This window comes from Lynx rufus, unplaced genomic scaffold (genome assembly GCF_022079265.1).
Source record: "Lynx rufus isolate CCGP_SWC_20201006 ecotype Redwood Valley unplaced genomic scaffold, mLynRuf1.p SCAF_2, whole genome shotgun sequence".
Taxonomy (NCBI): Eukaryota; Metazoa; Chordata; class Mammalia; order Carnivora; family Felidae; genus Lynx; species Lynx rufus.
The window spans coordinates 60,396,550-60,415,117 of record NW_025814834.1 but is presented as its reverse complement, the minus strand read 5'-3'; the positions used below and the strand labels follow the sequence as shown (position 1 = coordinate 60,415,117).

The window sequence follows — 18,568 nt, the reverse complement described above, 5'->3', positions numbered from 1 at the left end:
TTTCTCACTGATACATGGCAACCATAAAAATACCTCAGTCTTAATCCATAAATGTTTTTGTTTCTTTGGTCCCTAAAGATATATTTCAGTTATTATGGATTAGTCATGTCCATTTTTTATATTAAGAGCTTATATTTTAGGGCAGTTTAAGGTTCATGGAAAAATTGAGGGGAAGGCACAGAGATTTCCCATATACCCTCTGCCTCTACACATGCATAGCCTCCCCCAAAATCAACATCCCCCCTCAGAGGGGTGCATTTGTTACAATGGATGAACCTGCGTTGATACATCATAATCACCCAAAGTCCCTAGCATATATTATGGTTCCCTGTTGATATTGTACATTCTGTGGGTTTGAACCCATAGCTATGTATATATGTATAATGACATATACTCATCGTTATGGTATCATACAAAGTATTTTCACTGATCCTTTTTTTTTTTTGTAAGTAATCTCTGTGCCCAGTGTGGGGCTTGTACTCCCAACCTCAAGTTTAAGAGTTGTGTGCTCTAACAGCCAAGCACCCCTGATCTTTTTAACATGGCCTCCATAATTTTGCCTTTCCAGAATGTCATATAGTTGGAATTATATATCATATAACTTTTTCTTAGTTCACTTTCTGTGTATGTGGACATAAGCTTTCAATTTCTTTGGGTAATCACCAAGGAGCATGATTGCTAGATCACATGGTAAGACTATGTTTAGTTTTGTAAGAAAATGCCAAACTTTCAAAGTGGCTACACCATTTTGCGTTCCCACCATCAGTGAATGAGAGTTCCTGTTGCTCCATGTCCTTGCTGGCATTTGGTGTTGTCAGTGTTTTGGATTTTGTCCATTCTAATAGGTATATAGTGGTATCTCATTGTTTTTATTTGCATTTCCCTGATGACATAAGATAGGGAACATCTTTTCTTATGCCTATTTGCTATCTGTATATCTTCTTTAGTGAGGTTTCTGTTAAAGTCTTTGGTACATTTTTAAGTCAGGTTGTTTATTTTCTTATGGCTCAGTTTTAAGAGTTCTTTGTCCATTTTGGATAATAGTCCTTTATCAGACATGTCTTTTGCAAATATTTTCTCCCAGTCTGTGGCTTGTTTTCTCATTCTTAACATTGTCAGAAGTCTTTAATTTTAATGAAATCCAGCTTATTAATTATTTCTTTCATTGATTGTGCCTTTGGTGTTGTGTTCTAAAAAGTCATCACTGTACCCAAGGTCACCTAGGTTTTTTCCGGGGTTGTCTTCTGCGAGGTTTACAGTTTTGCACTTTACATTTAGAGTGGGTGATCCATTTTGAGTTAATTTTTGTGTAGGGTTAAAGGTCTGTATCCACATTTTTTTTTTTTTTGCACGTGGTTGTCCAGTTGTTCCAGCACGGTTTGTGGAAAAGACTGTCTTTGCTCCTTTGTATTGCCTTTACTCCTTTGTCAAAGATCAATTGACTATATTTATTTGGATCTATTTCTGAGCTAACTATTCTATTCCATTGACCTATTTGTCTATTGCTTACCAATACCACACTGTGTTGATTACTGTAGCTTCATAGTAAGTCTTGTGAAATCAGACAGTGTGAGTCCTCCAGCTTTGTTCCTCTTTTTCAATATTGTGTTGGCTATGCTGAGTCTTCTGCCTTCCCACATAAACTTTAAGATCAGTTTGTCAATATATTCCACAAAATAACTTACTGGATTCATTTCTAAAACCTCCAGCTTTTGCTGATGTCTAGTGTCTGAAGAAACATGGCTGGTGGGTTGAGAGGTATGATCTGCCTTCTCCCACATCCACCCCTTTCTGCTCTACCTTCTTTGTTGCTGGTCAGTGGAGGAAAAAGGAAGGAAGACGTTCCTTTCTTGAAGTTTCTATCTCTCTGTTTATATTACCCAATCCACTATTTCATATTATCTGCTTTCTTATTAGTATTATTAGTGGAATACAATTCCATTGTTAATGTATTAATCATAGTTAATTTAAATTTTCTGCTTGACAATTCTAAAACCTGTCATACTTAAGTCTGATTCTGATGCTTACTTTGTCTCTTCAGACTCTGTTTTTTCCTTGCTTTTAGTATGCCTTTTAATTTTTGGTTGAAAGCCAGATATGATATACTGAGTAATAGGAGCTAAGATAAATATGTCGCTAGTGTGACTTTTGTGTTAATCAGCCTGGGAGTTGGGCATTGTTCAATGTTTGTTGTAGCTATAAATGCCAAAGTCTTCAAATTCCTCTAGTGCCCTGTTTTTGTCTCTGTTGTGTTTGGCTTCCCTAAGAACTCCTCCTTAGATAGAGTCTGCATGTTGCAACTCTTTTGACTGTGATCCACTGCTTTTATACTGGTATGGTAGGGGCTTATAGGGGAAGGGGAATGTCCTATAATCTTATCATTAAGGCTCAGGCATTTAGTGGGTCTGTGTCCCTGCATTGTGACCTTCCCAGCAGTTTCTTAGCTTCTTTTTCCTCCTTGGGTGAAAGAGAAAGACTAGAGGGGGCTACAATTAGAGAAATGCCCTTCCCCCATGTAAGATAAGGTTCTCGTAAAGTCTTCTCCCAGGACAGTAGGCCTTTGGTATGGAGAATGCTCTGGGTGTATTTCAAAATACACTCTCTTCCCTTCTCCTGCCAGAGCCACTAGGAGATCTTTTTCGGCTCCTCACCAAGAGGACTTGGTCAGGTTCCAGGAGGTAAAACCCACAAAAGTGTAGGGGCCCACCTAAGACTGCCCCCGCCCCCAGGAGTTTCTCACTCTCGAGTCACTTCAGCAATTCATCAGAATTACCGCTGTTAAAACATACACTGAGGAATATGAAAAGGTTTTTTTGACCAAAAATTGATTTGAATCTGGCATCCCCAAACTGGAAGTGGTCAGGAGCACTCCACTGACAGGATTTCAGGGAGATACTTTTATACTCAAAAGATGGAAGCCAAGTAAAGAAATTACTGACTTGCTATGGCTTCAAACCTAGTTGGCCATTTGTGATTGTACAGGCTTAGATTTTAGTTTCCTTAATTAAGCAGGCTGCTATGATGTTAGAGACACAACAGTCTAAAGCTTTCTCATTTAATTAACTGCACACCATTTAAGGGCACCTACCAGTCTGTGGCCTCTGTTCCAGGTGGGCAGATCCCAGGTGTGACCCCAGATTCTCTTGTCTCTCCCAATTCTGGGGTGGTGGTTTGCCCTGTAATCTCAGTCCTCTGATGGGCCCCAGAAAAACCATTATTTTCACTTTGTTTGGTTCTTTCTTGTTGTATGGACAGCAGTAGTAACTTTTAATCTTTCTACATGTGAAAGCTGAAACTGGGAATCTATAACCCAATTTTGAACTAAGAACTTTAAGAAAAAAAAAAAAAAAGGCTTACCCAAGAAACCAAAAAGTCTATAGATGATTTATTTTTCCATTATTTAACAAGTGGAAAACTTAGGTAGTCATTTCAGAGTGGTGAAATCTGTTTATAAGTCTGACTTAGGCCTTTAATTTCATACCGTTAACCAAAGAGTGCTGACACAAATGACAATTCTCATGAGACATATATTTCTAAGGCCTTAGTTGTATTATTTCAAAATGCCAAGGAATGTAACTCCTAAAAGTATAGCATTTCCACTAAAAAATAGAATATGATTTTCCCCGCTTTCTAGCGATTTCCTCACTTCAAATTGGAAAGGGGAAATTTGAAATCTAGAATGTCGTCGCTTTTGTTTGTTGACTCCTATTGTCTCCCTAATTGTTTAACCCCCAGAAGTTTTGCCTTCCCATCAGGATCAAGAGCTCATGCAGACCGGGTACTTTATCAGGCTTCTGCTTTAGCTTAGCACGTTGTTCTGCACACAACACAACTTTAGTAAATACTTGCATTACACTGGATGTAGACTTACAAGACTTTTTCTTGCACTGAGTTGCCAGAGTTCTGCCATGAGCTTTGGGTCCCAATCTAGCTTGTTATTCTTATCTCATGGCTTAAAATGTTGTGCCTCGCAAAAGGCTTCTGTGAGCAAACACTCGAGTCAAATGAATTACCCCCTTTCAAAAGGGCCTGAATATGGTTTTTCATAAGACCTATTACCGTGCCTTATACCTCATTATAACCTACTGGGGAGTTATTGTGCATTTTGTAATAGAGGCTAAATTCCTATTTTTCATCACCTGATTAGTATTTCTGAATTGGCTCCGGTGCCAAAAGGAATATTTTCCCTCACTGTTTCTCCTTTTCAGTAGTAATATAAATATAATAAAAAGCAGTAGAATGCATCCCCTCTCCAGAAACAAACAAAAACCAATTATGGTCAATCCTGAGGGAAGTCTTTGGTGGAGAAAGCCAAGAAAAGCCGAGAGAAAGCTGAATACCTCTGCCTTTATCTGTTCTCTCTGCCTAGCTTTTTAGGATCATATTTTCACAGACCAATTTGGATTCTTTCATGCCCAGGTGGGGAAGAAGAATTTTTATCCTCAGCACATGATTGATGTGCTGAAATGTATGCAGTTTAATCAGGGAGGGGTCTGTTCCTTTTTGGGCTTATTTGTGATGTGTGTTTTCTGGCTATAGGACAAAACATTGGGCAGCCCTAGGAAACACACCAAAGAGGCATTAATGAAGCCTCACCCTGCTAGCTCACTGTCCACCTTCCTTGCCCGTGGTGCAACAGGAAGAATGCCCGGGAGGACGTGGAATCGTGAAAGGGTGACAGGACTGGTATGTGGCAGCCCTGTCCCCATTCTGTGGCCACTGCCACCACCCTGCTGTGCAGGTCCTGGGTCTGCTTGTCCTTAAAGTAGTTCTTGCCCTTCCTGCACTCAGCTGTGTATCACAAGGAGACCAACTTCTGCAGAGAGTATTTCCCAGGCTCCTCTGGCCACAGCTCTGCTTTTAGGACTGGTTTTCTTACTTGGATCATCTCACTAATACCACCATGCTACCTTTTTCTCTCTTCTGTGTAACTTAATCATTTATAAGTGAAATTCTTTTCCTTACTTCTCTGGCCCCTGGTTGGAGGGAGATTGAAAGCAAGAGGGTTCTTGCCTCCCTCTTGGCCCTGGGAGGGCGGGCAGCATCCCTAGCAGCACCTCTACAGCTAGGACCTGGGGGCCCCCCCCGGGGTTCCAGCTTCTGCCAGGATGCCCAATTCAGTCTCCCGTCCCTCTGTCCCCCACTGGAGGGCTTCCTGCTCTGCTGACATCTGGATTTGGCATCTCTGTTACCCATTTGCCTTTGCAGGTCCTCCACCATCCATAAAGCCAGTTCCCAGCATTAAATTACCCCTGCAGGGGCGCCTGGGTGGCACAGTTGGTTAAGCGTCCGACTTCAGCCAGGTCACGATCTCGCGGTCCGTGAGTTCGAGCCCCGCGTCGGGCTCTGGGCTGATGGCTCAGAGCCTGGAGCCTGTTTCCGATTCTGTGTCTCCCTCTCTCTCTTCCCCTCTCCCGTTCATGCTCTGTCTCTCTCTGTCCCAAAAATAAATAAACGTTGAAAAAAAAAAAATTACCCCTGCGAGAAGTATTGAGTGGCTTCATTATCCTGCTTACCCTTTGACTGCTACCCATGTCCTTGGTATATTTGTCTTAGCCCTGGTGGGACAGCTCCTCCTCAATACCAAATGTTCTATCATAACAAACACGCTTTTTAAAAAGTTAATTCAGACCAAGCATGATGCATCAGTGCTAATGTGTCATCTCAGTGGGTCACAGTGAATACTTACTGCTAAAGATTCTTAAAGTCAGGTCTGATACCTGAGAACTTAGAAGGGCTTAGATGCACTTTTCTCACTGGACTTGAAGTAAGCAGAACATTAACTCATCCATAGGGTGAGCAAAAATGTCTCTCAAAGAAAAATGCAGGTGGTATGGGGTTGTTGTATCTGCAGCATAGATACTGGAGTGGGATAGACCCGGATTCAACCCCCAGCTCTTCCAGGTATTAGCTGAATGAACTCAGTCCCTATATTTCTCTGGCTCTAGTTCTCGATAAAAAACGAGATAACAGATTTAAAGGTGCATGTGTAGACAGCGTGTATAAAAAGCCTGACACAGGAAATGCTTAGTCTTGCCCTTAGGGCTGCTTTTCTTGTTTTAATTCTCACCAATATTATTATCCTGCTTTTTTTCCCTCCCCCATTTAATCTAATCATTTGTGAAATGACATTCCTTTCCTCATTTCTCTAAGGCACAGCTAAGGTGAAATTCCTAAAAGGAGCTTTACTTTGAAAGCTAAGGGAACCCAAAAAGGAGATAAGCAGATACAAAAGCAATAAAGCCACACTCATAATGGAGGGGTCTCTGAGCAGGCATTGAACAGTGATTTTGTTTCTCAGAGACCCGGTCTGCCTGTCACAGATGCCCTCTGTCTCACCACCTATGGCTGCTAGACACCACTATAGTTCTTACAACATGGATTCTTGCCTCACTGGATATAGTTTCCCTTTCAAAGACAAATTTTTATTCCCCCAAAATAAAACTTTCCCTGCTTTCACCCTGCATGTGTTCCTTGGAGGTTTTATTTAAATAAAAAGACTGTCCCCTTCTCAAAGCATCCATTCATCGCATTACCCCTAAACAAAATCTTTGAGCCAAGGAAGGTTCTGAGAACGCTGCCTTTCAACAGATTAAATAGCCTCTTGGTCCTGGAACTGGTACCAGGATTATGAGGCTGAATGGCAATGTTGCCTACATTTTACCTCTTCAGAAGTTACAAATCAAAGGAACAATTCTGGTTGAAACCTGATGGTTCCTTTGCTTTCGTAATACTTTCAAAGGAATCAAAAAGTGAACTATCCAGATTAACTGACCTAGGGACCATTTTTAGCATTTTGTTCAAATATAGCCATCTCTGTAGAAACAAATGAAAAGATTCACTCTTCAAATAATGTTTCATTGCACCATCAAAGAATAAATACTCATCAGTAGTCCTCAAGCATGGGCATCTTCTTGACCTCTAGCCCAGCCAGCCTCTCAAATACTACTGCAAAGGAAAGTCAACTTTTTCCTAGGGAAGAAAAGATCGCCTCAGAAGCTAATCTCACATCCATCTACTCTAGACCACGTATGTCTGTACCTCTTCTAAGACGGGAAGAAGAAATGGGTTTCTATTATCTTCAAGAATAACCAGAAGCTTCTACAATTTACATATACAACCAGGCATAGTCCTGGACATATAAACCAACCCATGCAATGTAAAGAGGTGGGACGCATGACTGCTGGGAACTCACAACTCGGAAATAATCAGCATGTTTTAACTGCACACATTTCCAGAGCCCTGATGCATGCTGGTCTGGTGCTTTTGAACATTTTTTCAGGTGACTTGGGATCACACAGCTCTGTCTTCTTTGAGGAAGTAGTACAAACACAGGGCACGGTAGCTCTCCCATCTAGAGGACTGCCCTAAGGGAATGTGGGCTATTTCCGGGCAAAGTCAGTCTCTGTTTAAAGCTCCTGTTGAATTGGACCACGCTGACGTTCCTTGGTCTAGATTCTTTGCTGGTTGTAAACATTATGCTGCTTAAAGACTATAATATTGCTTGACACCTGTGCTCTAGTGATTTCAAGAGGAACAAAAAAGTCTCCTTGATGCCAGGGAGGTGATGAAAATGTTTAAGTAAGTCGGTGAGATTTCATTCATTCTAAGTAAATCTGCATCTCACCTATGCTTTTCTTAAAGCTTTCCATTCTGTCCCTCGTTTCCTTAATTCTATTATAATATCCAAAGCAGCAACTCATCTGAAATGTATTGTTGATAAAAAGGAAGGTATATGTTTATACATGCATATTTGTATTTAGGTACATAAAGTATTTTAAATTAATATTGACTTTTATTTCCTCCATTGGTTGTATTTTTTAAATTAGGACTAGAGGGAAAATCTGCCGATTCATTTTCAGTGTAATGGCTTCAGTTTGCAAAAAGTAGAGTTTTCATTATAAAGTATAATAATGTCCGTATTAGTTTTTTGCTTTTTGTTTTTTTACTGCTATAACAAATTAACCACAGGGTTAGTGGCTTAAAACAACACAAATTAATAATTTTACAATGCTGTAGGTTAGAAGTCTGAAATGGGTCTCACTGGGCTAACAATGGAGGTGTTGGCAGCCAAGTCCTTCTGGAGGTTCTAGGGGAAGAGCCATATATTGCTTCGCCTTTTCCATCTTCTAGAAGCTGCCTTCCATCCTTGGCTCTTGGTCTCTTCCATCAGCAGAGCCAGCAAAATCAGGCCAAGTCCAACTCACACTGCTGTCTCTCTAGTTCTAATGCTTTGCCCTCCCTCTTCCATCTTTTAAGAGCTCATATGATCACACTGGGCCCACCAGGAAACACCGGGATAATCTCCCTATTTTGAGCCTTAACTTAACCACATCTACAGAATCCCTTTTGCCATGTAATCTAATATAGTCACAGGTTCTGGAGATAAGGATATGGACGTCTTTGGGAGGGGGAGGCATTATTTCTGCCCTATCACAATCTCATAACTAAACCCATCATCATTTGAAACCTTCTGGAAGTGACATAAATAGCATTGTGTTAATGGTCCTACCACCATCTTTAACTGCACATATCTTTCTCTTCCATTTGGAAATGCCATTGCCAGACATCACAGAGAACTAGAGGGAAGGGTTTGGCAGGACTAAGGGACCTACCTGTGTAGCTGTGTAGCAAGTCATTTTCCTAGGATCGCAATTCAGCACCTTCATCTGAAGAATGTGGATAATAGTGGCAGCTTAATCTGTATCCTAGAGCTGTTCTTTCAGTCACGGAATCCTGAAAACTGTATACCACTTTGCAAATGACAGAGATGGTGCCCTAGCTGCCCCAGTGGGTCCTCGGAACTTGAGTACATAAAACCACCAAGAAGTATCATTTAGAAATTACAACTTTTTTTCCAAAAATACAAATTGAGGGAAAAGAATCTTAACTACATGACAGAGGATGAAATTGCTCATTTCCATTCTAATTCAGTACTTTATCCCTATCTCCCGAGATAGGTCATTTTAATCTCCATACATGTTTATCTTGTTTTGCTTTTTCTTCTGCTCTGATGTTTGTTATGCTTTGAGTAGATATTGATTCCCTTCTCATTAAGCCTGCAAACATCTAATCATTCCTATCTGTTTGGTTTTTTTCATTTTTAATAATTTATATTTAAATTTTGGCAAATTGAAGGTCTAATTTTGCCCTTTGAATGCATCTGCATTCAAGTTATTCAGGCAGATTTTATCTCTTGTTTTTTTTTTTTAATTCTATTTTGAGTTTTATAAAAATGGATGTTTCTTATTATCCCCCAACCCATAATTTTCTTTAGTGTACTTTTTGTTTAATTTTCTTTTGCCTTAACATTTTATTTTTCAGACACCTCTCATTGAACCTCACGTTCCTCTTCGTCCTGCTAACACCATTACCAAGGTAATGGGATGTAGGTGGGTTGATGAACCTTCAGAACCAACTTCTTAGGTAACCACTGGAGGCGGCCAGTATGTCAGAGCATCACATCAGGAGACCTCGGGTGCATTTTCTAGACATAACGACTATTCAGTGTGTATCAGTTCTCAAATAAAAGGGACATGTCATACAAGTGAACAATGTAAATATGTGAATGAGTTGTATTTTTCAAGGCAGAGTCAGAAAGTGATTTAAGTATTCATCTGGTTTGTTTTCCTTCTATAAATTCTCCCTCTTCCTCTTTCCCTCCTTTCACCTGATTAAAATGCAGGTTCCTTCAGAGAAGATCCTCAGGGCTGGAAAAATTTTACGAAATGCCATTCTCTCTCGAGCACCTCACATGATAAGAGATAGAAAATACCACCTAAAGACATACAGGTATGTGCAATAATTCTAAAGGCTGTGGCCTCCCTCAGATTCATGTTTAGTGACACTGGAACAAACTTGCGTTTTCTTGTTTTCCATCTATGGGTAGCATGTTTTATAATCCTCCAGGTTTTGGAAGATCTAAGTTTGTCTTAGATCCCTGCTTAGCTTTAATTATCCTTAATATTCCCAGCAGTTACTCCTAAACTAATTTGCTTGGACATTGGTTTAATTGTGATAAACAAAGAGAAGAAAACTTTTCCATTTCTGTTCGCTAGTGTTTTTTTAGGGGAACTATTAGATTTAGATGAGATTAAACTAACATTTACTTAGCATTTATTTCTGCTTGAAGCCCTCCACCAGGCCATTTTCCCTGTTATCCTATTTCATCCTCACCACAGCCCTGCTAGGTAGGTGTTAGGCCATTTTTCAGATGATAAAAGTGAGGCTCGGAGAGAGTAAATAGTTTTCCTTGTCCAAGTCACAAGTCTAGTGAATGGCAGAGCCAGGGCTTAAGCCAACCAACCTTGGTTGATTTCCAAGTTCAGTGATCTTTTCATTCATTCTACCATTCATTCGTCCCACAAATGTATTAAATACCTACTGGGCACCAGATGTTATTGTGTTCTAAGCCCCAAGGATACAGGAGTGAATAAAATATACAATGTTCTTTACGGAGTTTACTTTCTACTGTAGGATTTCATTCTAGTGCGCATATAGTGAGTATACAACTGTATCACGTCTATAATTATTTAGAATAAGGAGTCACTATAGCTGTCACTGGAGTTAAGGAATTATGTAGTTGAATCTCCTGGGATGACTGAACACTGGTGGGTCAACTGAGGATTCATGTCTGATCTTTTAGCTTTTGGTTTTTTTTCACTTCACCATGGGTTTAGGAACTGGAATGGCCTATGCATGGCACACAAGCTTTCACTTTCTCCTTGCACCCGTGGTTTACCCTCATAGCCCTTTTTTAGCAGTCACTCAACTCTCCCATTTAGTCTAGACATGACCTCAGAACCCATCAGACTTGGCGTGAGTCAAAACCCTTTTGATTCACATGAACCAAATTCATAAGACACAGTGAAAGCTAGGATACAAATTTTAAAGTTAGCATGAAGGATAAATATATTTCTATGACTGTCAACTATGATAGAACCTGTAAAATTAGACCTCATTCACCCTATAGGAAGCCTTTGAGTACATGTGCCTCAAGATCCAGTCTGTTTCCCAAGGACAGAGATGGCAAAACAGGCAAATTCTTCCTCTTTGGATCACTTTTTCTGCACTCCTCAAAAACAAACACTCTTCCACTTGTGCTTGTCATGAACATGTTTATAAGACTAAAACTGACAGGATATTTGTTACATTAATTCACCTCATCTTGAAGAGAATTTTGGAAATGAGATGGGATTTGAGAAACACTTTAGTCTTATCAAGAAGACACATTCCATTTCTTAAGACAGACTATTCATCCAGCCCTTTTTTAAAGTTTACTTATTTATTTTGAGAAAGAGAGAGCATGCATGCCCACAGGTAGGGGAGGGGCAAAGAGAGAGAGAGACAGAGAGAGAGAATATCCCAAGCAGGCTCTGTGCTGACAGCACAATATTCTCTCTCTCTCTCGGTCTCTCTCTCTTCCTCAAAATAAATAAATAAACTTTTTTTTTAATGTTTATTTATTTTTGAGAGAGAAAGACAGACAGAACACGAGTGGGGGAGGGGCAGAGAGAGAGGGAGACACAGAATCGGAAGCAGGCTCCAGGCTCTGAGCTGTCAGCACAGAGCCCGACGCGGGGCTCGAACTCACAGACCGTGAGATCATGACCTGAGCCCAAGTCGGATGCTTAGCCGACTGAGCCACCCAGGTACCCCCAAACTTTAAAAAAAAAATAACAAAAATCATGTGTTACATATTCCCAGAGAGAGTTAAAGCACTTTAACTCCTCAAGTGAATCTCAAAATCTCATATGGCTAAAGGACCTTTTTCTTTTTAAGTCTTTGTTATTTTTTCCCCTGACTTAAGATGTGACTATGCTTTTCCAAGTGTGGACTTGCATTAGGGAAATTCCGTTAAAATATGTCATCTTTAGGACAAAATGGAAACTAGAAGTCAGAAGCCGTAAACTCTTTCTTGCTCCATCATACTAACATTTTCAATCCCTGAAATACAGGTGTCGTGTGTATTCCACACCCTATGACACAAATTAATGATCTGTTGGTAATAACCCATGGACTCATTTGGAAGCCAAAGGCATGATTTCTCTTTTCTGCACCCCAGTTTAAGTTCCTTGCCCCACATCTTGTACTTTCTAGTTCCATCTCTCTCCTCCTCCCCACCTGCTTATATCATGGCTGCAGGCTCCCCAGACACGGTATCCCCCCAAGTCATCACCATGCTAAGGTCTGCTGTCGATTCTAAAGTGGCTAGAGATCTTTAATGGAGAGGAAACTCAGTGATTCTATCAGCTGCAAGTGGCACAGCTGTGGGTCTTTGTTCTGTATGCTGACTGCAGGATTCTCATACCCTGAGCAAGGACCCAGGTGCTCTGAGATCATCTCAGAGTTCCTCTTAGTAAAGAGAATCGTTGAATTAAAAGCCACATGGAATTGATTAGTTTATACTTTTATGACACTTTTCCTGTTAATAAATTCTGAAACTAGAAGAGCCATGTTTTGACAGTTCCTGTGTTCAGAATGAATAGTTACTAGGTGCCCCCTTTGCTCATTGAAGCTCTTTTTGTGGGTGTAGACTGTTTTCAGAGTAGCCCTGGAAATCCGACGGCCTCCTCAGTACATCTTGCTTGTGAAATGTTCTAGGATTGGACCTGAATCAGGGCATCCCAGGAGCTTAGACAGATTTCAGAGTTCCTAGAACATTAGGGGCCATCTTTTCGTCCTCGTTTTTTTTTATAGGTGAGAAAACTGAAAACCAGCGAGTTTAAACGACATGGCCAGACTCACACAGCTAATGTCTAGCAGACACAGTGCTGTATCTAATGACTCCTGCCAGGCTAAGCCTCTTCCTAAAGTGGCACAGCACCAGGAAACTCCCAGTTTAAACTAGAGAGGAGCTCCTGAGCTCAACCCCCCAGAGATGGTGCCATCCTTAGCCCGGGATGGGAGGCCACCAGTAGCAAAGACCCCAGCTGCTCTGTGACTTCCTGTGTTGGCCCTTGGGATTCATTCCTAGGGCTTCAAGATTCCATTTCCTCCTCTGAACCATCATGCCACAAACACCTGCCCTTCTCCCTCACCCCACTGAAGGTCTCAGTATTTCCTAATTATATGTTTCCTAACTAATGAACGCAGTTCACCCATCCTGACGAACTTACCACAGAGGGGCAACTTAGGGGTGAATGTGTGACTATGCAGAAAGCATGTGGAGCTCCTCAGATGACAAGCTCTGCAGAAGTGCTGATGCTCATTACATAGGACTTTTTTCAGAGAGATTTGCATCGCTAATTGCTTGTTTCTCCCAACACCCCTCTGGGGAAGATCAGTAGTATTACTTGAAAATATAAAGTGCTATATAATTTTGCACTTATACACCGCCTTTCGTGGAGCACCTCCAAGTGCCTCACAAACATTAACTCGTTCCTCACAGGCTCGGGTGAAGGAAGTCAGATGTCACTTTGCGCTCGTTTTACACTGAGATTTTCCGGGACCAGCGAGACAAGAGAGTTCCTGGCCCTGGGCTTAGCTTGCTAGATAACACTCCCCATCTAGTGGCCCTTCGGTACCCCCTGGTGCTGCAGTGTGTAATGCTCTTTCATTGCTTGGAAGGTTCCCTCATGAGCTGAGTGGTTTGTTGGTTTGTACAAAAGTTTGAGAACCTGAGGCCACGCCATGCCATGCTTTGTTTGCAGTGAGACCTCTTATGGTGGAGGAGCACAAGCGTTTCGGGCAGGTCTTTCAGAAGCCATCTCCCAGCCTTCCTCCGCGAGGGTGTGCCTTCCCATCCTTTGTGTTCCCCTCTCCTTAGGCAATGCTGTGTGGGAACCGAGCTGGTGGACTGGATGCTGCAGCAGACTCCCTGTGTCCACTCCCGAACTCAGGCTGTTGGCATGTGGCAAGTGCTGGTAGAAGACGGCGTTCTCAACCACGGTAAGATGAGCCCCACGGTAAGATGAGCCCCAGGCCCTGGAAAACCCTTTCCCTGGGTAAGTTGTTGCTGCACTCCCAAATGGGCCAAAAAGGAATTATGGTCCCTTTAGGGGCCTAGAGAGCCGGCATCTTCATTTAGCAATACGAGTGCGGCGAGCGGATGCTATTGATTGCTATGTTCCGCCATCGTGCCCCCCTAACATGGGAGACTGTATGAAGGGAAAATGAAATTGCGACCCGAGTGCATCAGTTCCAATTATGTTTATTAGTTTGCATTCACGGTTCATTGGTAGTGTGATTATACTCTGAGCATAGCAATCCTGATGCAGGGGCAGAATGAAGAGCAATGCGATGTGCGGCGGGGCTGGTGGCAGGAAAAGGAAGTAATGAATTCAGAAGCTGCCTTTTAACAATGGCGTTATCTGGGAGAGCCAATTTGTATCCACACGGGATGACCGTATTTATTTATTTTTTTCTTTTCTTTTTTTTTTTTTAATTTTTTTTTTTCCAACGTTTATTTATTTTTGGGACAGAGAGAGACAGAGCATGAACGGGGGAGGGGCAGAGAGAGAGGGAGACACAGAGTCGGAAACAGGCTCCAGGCTCTGAGCCATCAGCCCAGAGCCCGACGCGGGGCTCGAACTCACGGACCGCGAGATCGTGACCTGGCTGAAGTCGGACGCTTAACCGACTGCGCCACCCAGGCGCCCCGGGATGACCGTATTTAAAATCAGGAATGTGCTCGACTGTTGCAGCCCCTGACACCCGCAGGGGCTATCGTGGGGCAGGGTAGCTGTTCAGGACTGGAGTGTGACTGTGGTTGATCTGCTCATGCCATTTGCTTTAACGACCACTTTTCCAAACTGACAAACCATTAAAATCGTTCGTTTAATTTACCAAGGCCTGAGAATCTAATGATGGCTTCACCTGTGTTTCTCAGACTTTAATGTGCATTCAAGCCATCTGGGACTCTTGTTAAAAATGCAGATTCTGACTCAGCAGGTTTGGGATGGGTCCTGAGGGTCTGCGTCTCTAAGACATAGAAATGAGAGATCCTGAGCCAAGTTCACTGACTGTCCTACCAAGATCTAAGTCTTTTTCTTTAAAAGGAACAAGGGGAAAACAAAACTTTTAAAATCAGAACTGGATGGAAATTACCCTAAGTTACTCCTAGGGTTATATGACCTAGAAGCTCGGTCTCGTCAGTTTTGTTCAAACAATTAATTTTATTCTAAACTTTTTTTTTATTTAAAAAAAATTTTTTTTTAACGTTTGTTTTTATTTTTGAGACAGAGAGAGACAGAGCATGAACGGGGGAGGGTCAGAGAGAGAGGGAGACACAGAATCCGAAACAGGCCCCAGGCTCTGAGCTGTCAGCACAGAGACCGATGCGGGGCTCGAACTCACGGACCGTGAGATCATGACCTGAGCCGAAGTCGGATGCTTAACCGACCAAGCCACCCAGGTGCCCCTCTAAACTTTTTTTTAAAGTGCAGACATGTTAACAAACAGTACATATGGAAAGAAAAATACGAATCCTGATCCCTATAGAGTAAGATTGTTTTTTTTTTTTTTTTTTTTTTTTTTTTTTTTTTTTTTTTTTTTTTTTTTTTATGAAGTTTATTGACAAATTGGTTTCCATACAACACCCAGTGCTCATCCCAAAAGGTGCCCTCCTCAATACCCATCACCCACCCGCCCCTCCCTCCCACCCCCCATCAACCCTCAGTTTGTTCTCAGTTTTTAACAGTCTCTTATGCTTTGGCTCTCTCCCACTCTAACGTCTTTTTTTTTTTCTCCCTTCCCCTCCCCCATGGGTTCCTGTTGAGTTTCTCAGGATCTACATAAGAGTGAAACCATATGGTATCTGTCTTTCTCTGTATGGCTTATTTCACTTAGCATCACACTCTCCAGTTCCATCCACGTTGCTACAAAAGGCCAGATTTCATTTTTTCTCATTGCCACGTAGTATTCCATTGTGTATATAAACCACAATTTCTTTATCCATTCATCAGTTGATGGACATTTAGGCTCTTTCCATAATTTGGCTATTGTTGAGAGTGCTGCTATGAACATTGGGGTACAAGTGCCCCTATGCATCAGTACTCCTGTATCCCTTGGGTAGATTCCTAGCAGTGCTATTGCTGGGTCATAGGGTAGGTCTATTTTTAATTTTCTGAGGAACCTCCACACTGCTTTCCAGAGCGGCTGCACCAATTTGCATTCCCACCAACAGTGCAAGAGGGTTCCCGTTTCTCCACATCCTCTCCAGCATCTATAGTCTCCTGATTTGTTCATTTTGGCCACTCTGACTGGCGTGAGGTGATACCTGAGTGTGGTTTTGATTTGTATTTCCCTGATAAGGAGCGACGCTGAACATCTTTTCATGTGCCTGTTGGCCATCTGGATGTCTTCTTTAGAGAAGTGTCTATTCATGTTTTCTGCCCATTTCTTCACTGGGTTATTTGTTTTTCGGGTGTGGAGTTTGGTGAGCTCTTTATAGATTTTAGATACTAGCCCTTTGTCCGATATGTCATTTGCAAATATCTTTTCCCATTCCGTTGGTTGTCTTTTAGTTTTGTTGGTTGTTTCCTTTGCTGTGCAGAAGCTTTTTATCTTCATAAGGTCCCAGTAATTCACTTTTGCTTTTAATTCCCTTGCCTTTGGGGATGTGTCGAGTAAGAGATTGCTACGGCTGAGGTCAGAGAGGTCTTTTCCTGCTTTCTCCTCTAAGGTTCTGATGGTTTCCTGTCTCACATTTAGGTCCTTTATCCATTTTGAGTTTATTTTTGTAAATGGTGTGAGAAAGTGGTCTAGTTTCAACCTTCTGCATGTTGCTGTCCAGTTCTCCCAGCACCATTTGTTAAAGAGGCTGTCTTTTTTCCATTGGATGTTCTTTCCTGCTTTGTCAAAGATGAGTTGGCCATATGTTTGTGGGTCTAGTTCTGGGGTTTCTATTCTATTCCATTGGTCTGTGTGTCTGTTTTTGTGCCAATACCATGCTGTCTTGATGATGACAGCTTTGTAGTAGAGGCTGAAGTCTGGGATTGTGATGCCTCCTGCTTTGGTCTTCTTCTTCAAAATTCCTTTGGCTATTCGGGGCCTTTTGTGGTTCCATATGAATTTTAGGATTGCTTGTTCTAGTTTCGAGAAGAATGCTGGTGCAATTTTGATTGGGATTGCATTGAATGTGTAGATAGCTTTGGGTAGTATTGACATTTTGACAATATTTATTTTTCCAATCCATGAGCAGGGAATGTCTTTCCATTTCTTTAAATCTTCTTCAATTACCTTCATAAGCTTTCTATAATTTTCAGCATACAAATCCTTTACATCTTTGGTTAGATTTATTCCTAGGTATTTTATGCTTTTTGGTGCAATTGTGAATGGGATCAGTTTCTTTATTTGTCTTTCTGTTGCTTCATTGTTAGTGTATAAGAATGCAACTGATTTCTGTACATTGATTTTGTATCCTGCAACTTTGCTGAATTCATGTATCAGTTCTAGCAGACTTTTGGTGGAGTCTATCGGATTTTCCATGTATAATATCATGTCATCTGCAAAAAGCGAAAGCTTGACTTCATCTTTGCCAATTTTGATGCCTTTGATTTCCTTTTGTTGTCTGATTGCTGATGCTAGAACTTCCAGCACTATGTTAAATAACAACGGTGAGAGTGGGCATCCCTGTCGTGTTCCTGATCTCAGGGAAAAAGCTCTCAGTTTTTCCCCGTTGAGGATGATGTTAGCTGTGGGCTTTTCATAAATGGCTTTTATGATCTTTAAGTATGTTCCTTCTATCCCGACTTTCTCAAGGGTTTTTATTAAGAAAGGGTGCTGGATTTTATCAAAGGCCTTTTCTGCATCGATTGACAGGATCATATGGTTCTTCTCTTTTTTTTTGTTAATGTGATGTATCACGTTGATTGATTTGCGAATGTTGAACCAGCCCTGCATCCCAGGAATGAATCCCACTTGATCATGGTGAATAATTCTTTTTATATGCTGTTGAATTCGATTTGCTAGTATCTTATTGAGAATTTTGGCATCCATATTCATCAGGGATATTGGCCTGTAGTTCTCTTTTTTTACTGGGTCTCTGTCTGGTTTAGGAATCAAAGTAATACTGGCTTCATAGAATGAGTCTGGAAGTTTTCCTTCCCTTTCTATTTCTTGGAATAGCTTGAGAAGGATAGGTATTATCTCTGCTTTAAACGTCTGGTAGAACTCCCCTGGGAAGCCATCTGGTCCTGGACTCTTATTTGTTGGGAGATTTTTGATAACCGATTCAATTTCTTCGCTGGTTATGGGTCTGTTCAAGCTTTCTATTTCCTCCTGATTGAGTTTTGGAAGAGTGTGGGTGTTCAGGAATTTGTCCATTTCTTCCAGGTTGTCCAATTTGTTGGCATATAATTTTTCATAGTATTCCCTGATAATTGTTTGTATCTCTGAGGGATTGGTTGTAATAATTCCATTTTCATTCATGATTTTATCTATTTGGGTCATCTCCCTTTTCTTTTTGAGAAGCCTGGCTAGAGGTTTGTCAATTTTGTTTATTTTTTCAAAAAACCAACTCTTGGTTTCGTTGATCTGCTCTACAGTTTTTTTAGATTCTATATTGTTTATTTCTGCTCTGATCTTTATTATTTCTCTTCTTCTGCTGGGTTTAGGCTGCCTTTGC

At 41.3% G+C, this 18,568-nt stretch overlaps 1 protein-coding gene across 8 annotated transcripts in view; it reads left to right on the top strand.

Moving 5' to 3' along the window:
- Positions 1 to 18,568, top strand: part of RAPGEF4 (Rap guanine nucleotide exchange factor 4) — a 134,728-nt gene that overhangs the window by 28,047 nt on the left and 88,113 nt on the right. For 5 of the 8 annotated variants that reach the window (XM_047084119.1, XM_047084115.1, XM_047084113.1 and 2 more), the window contains exons 3-5: positions 9,325 to 9,378; positions 9,686 to 9,792; positions 13,769 to 13,890. In XM_047084119.1, coding sequence (XP_046940075.1) covers positions 9,325 to 9,378; positions 9,686 to 9,792; positions 13,769 to 13,890 — 283 coding nt within the window. The remainder of the gene's footprint in view (positions 1 to 9,324; positions 9,379 to 9,685; positions 9,793 to 13,768; positions 13,891 to 18,568) is intronic. The other 3 variants (XM_047084118.1, XM_047084117.1, XM_047084112.1) reach the window with 1 other exon arrangement.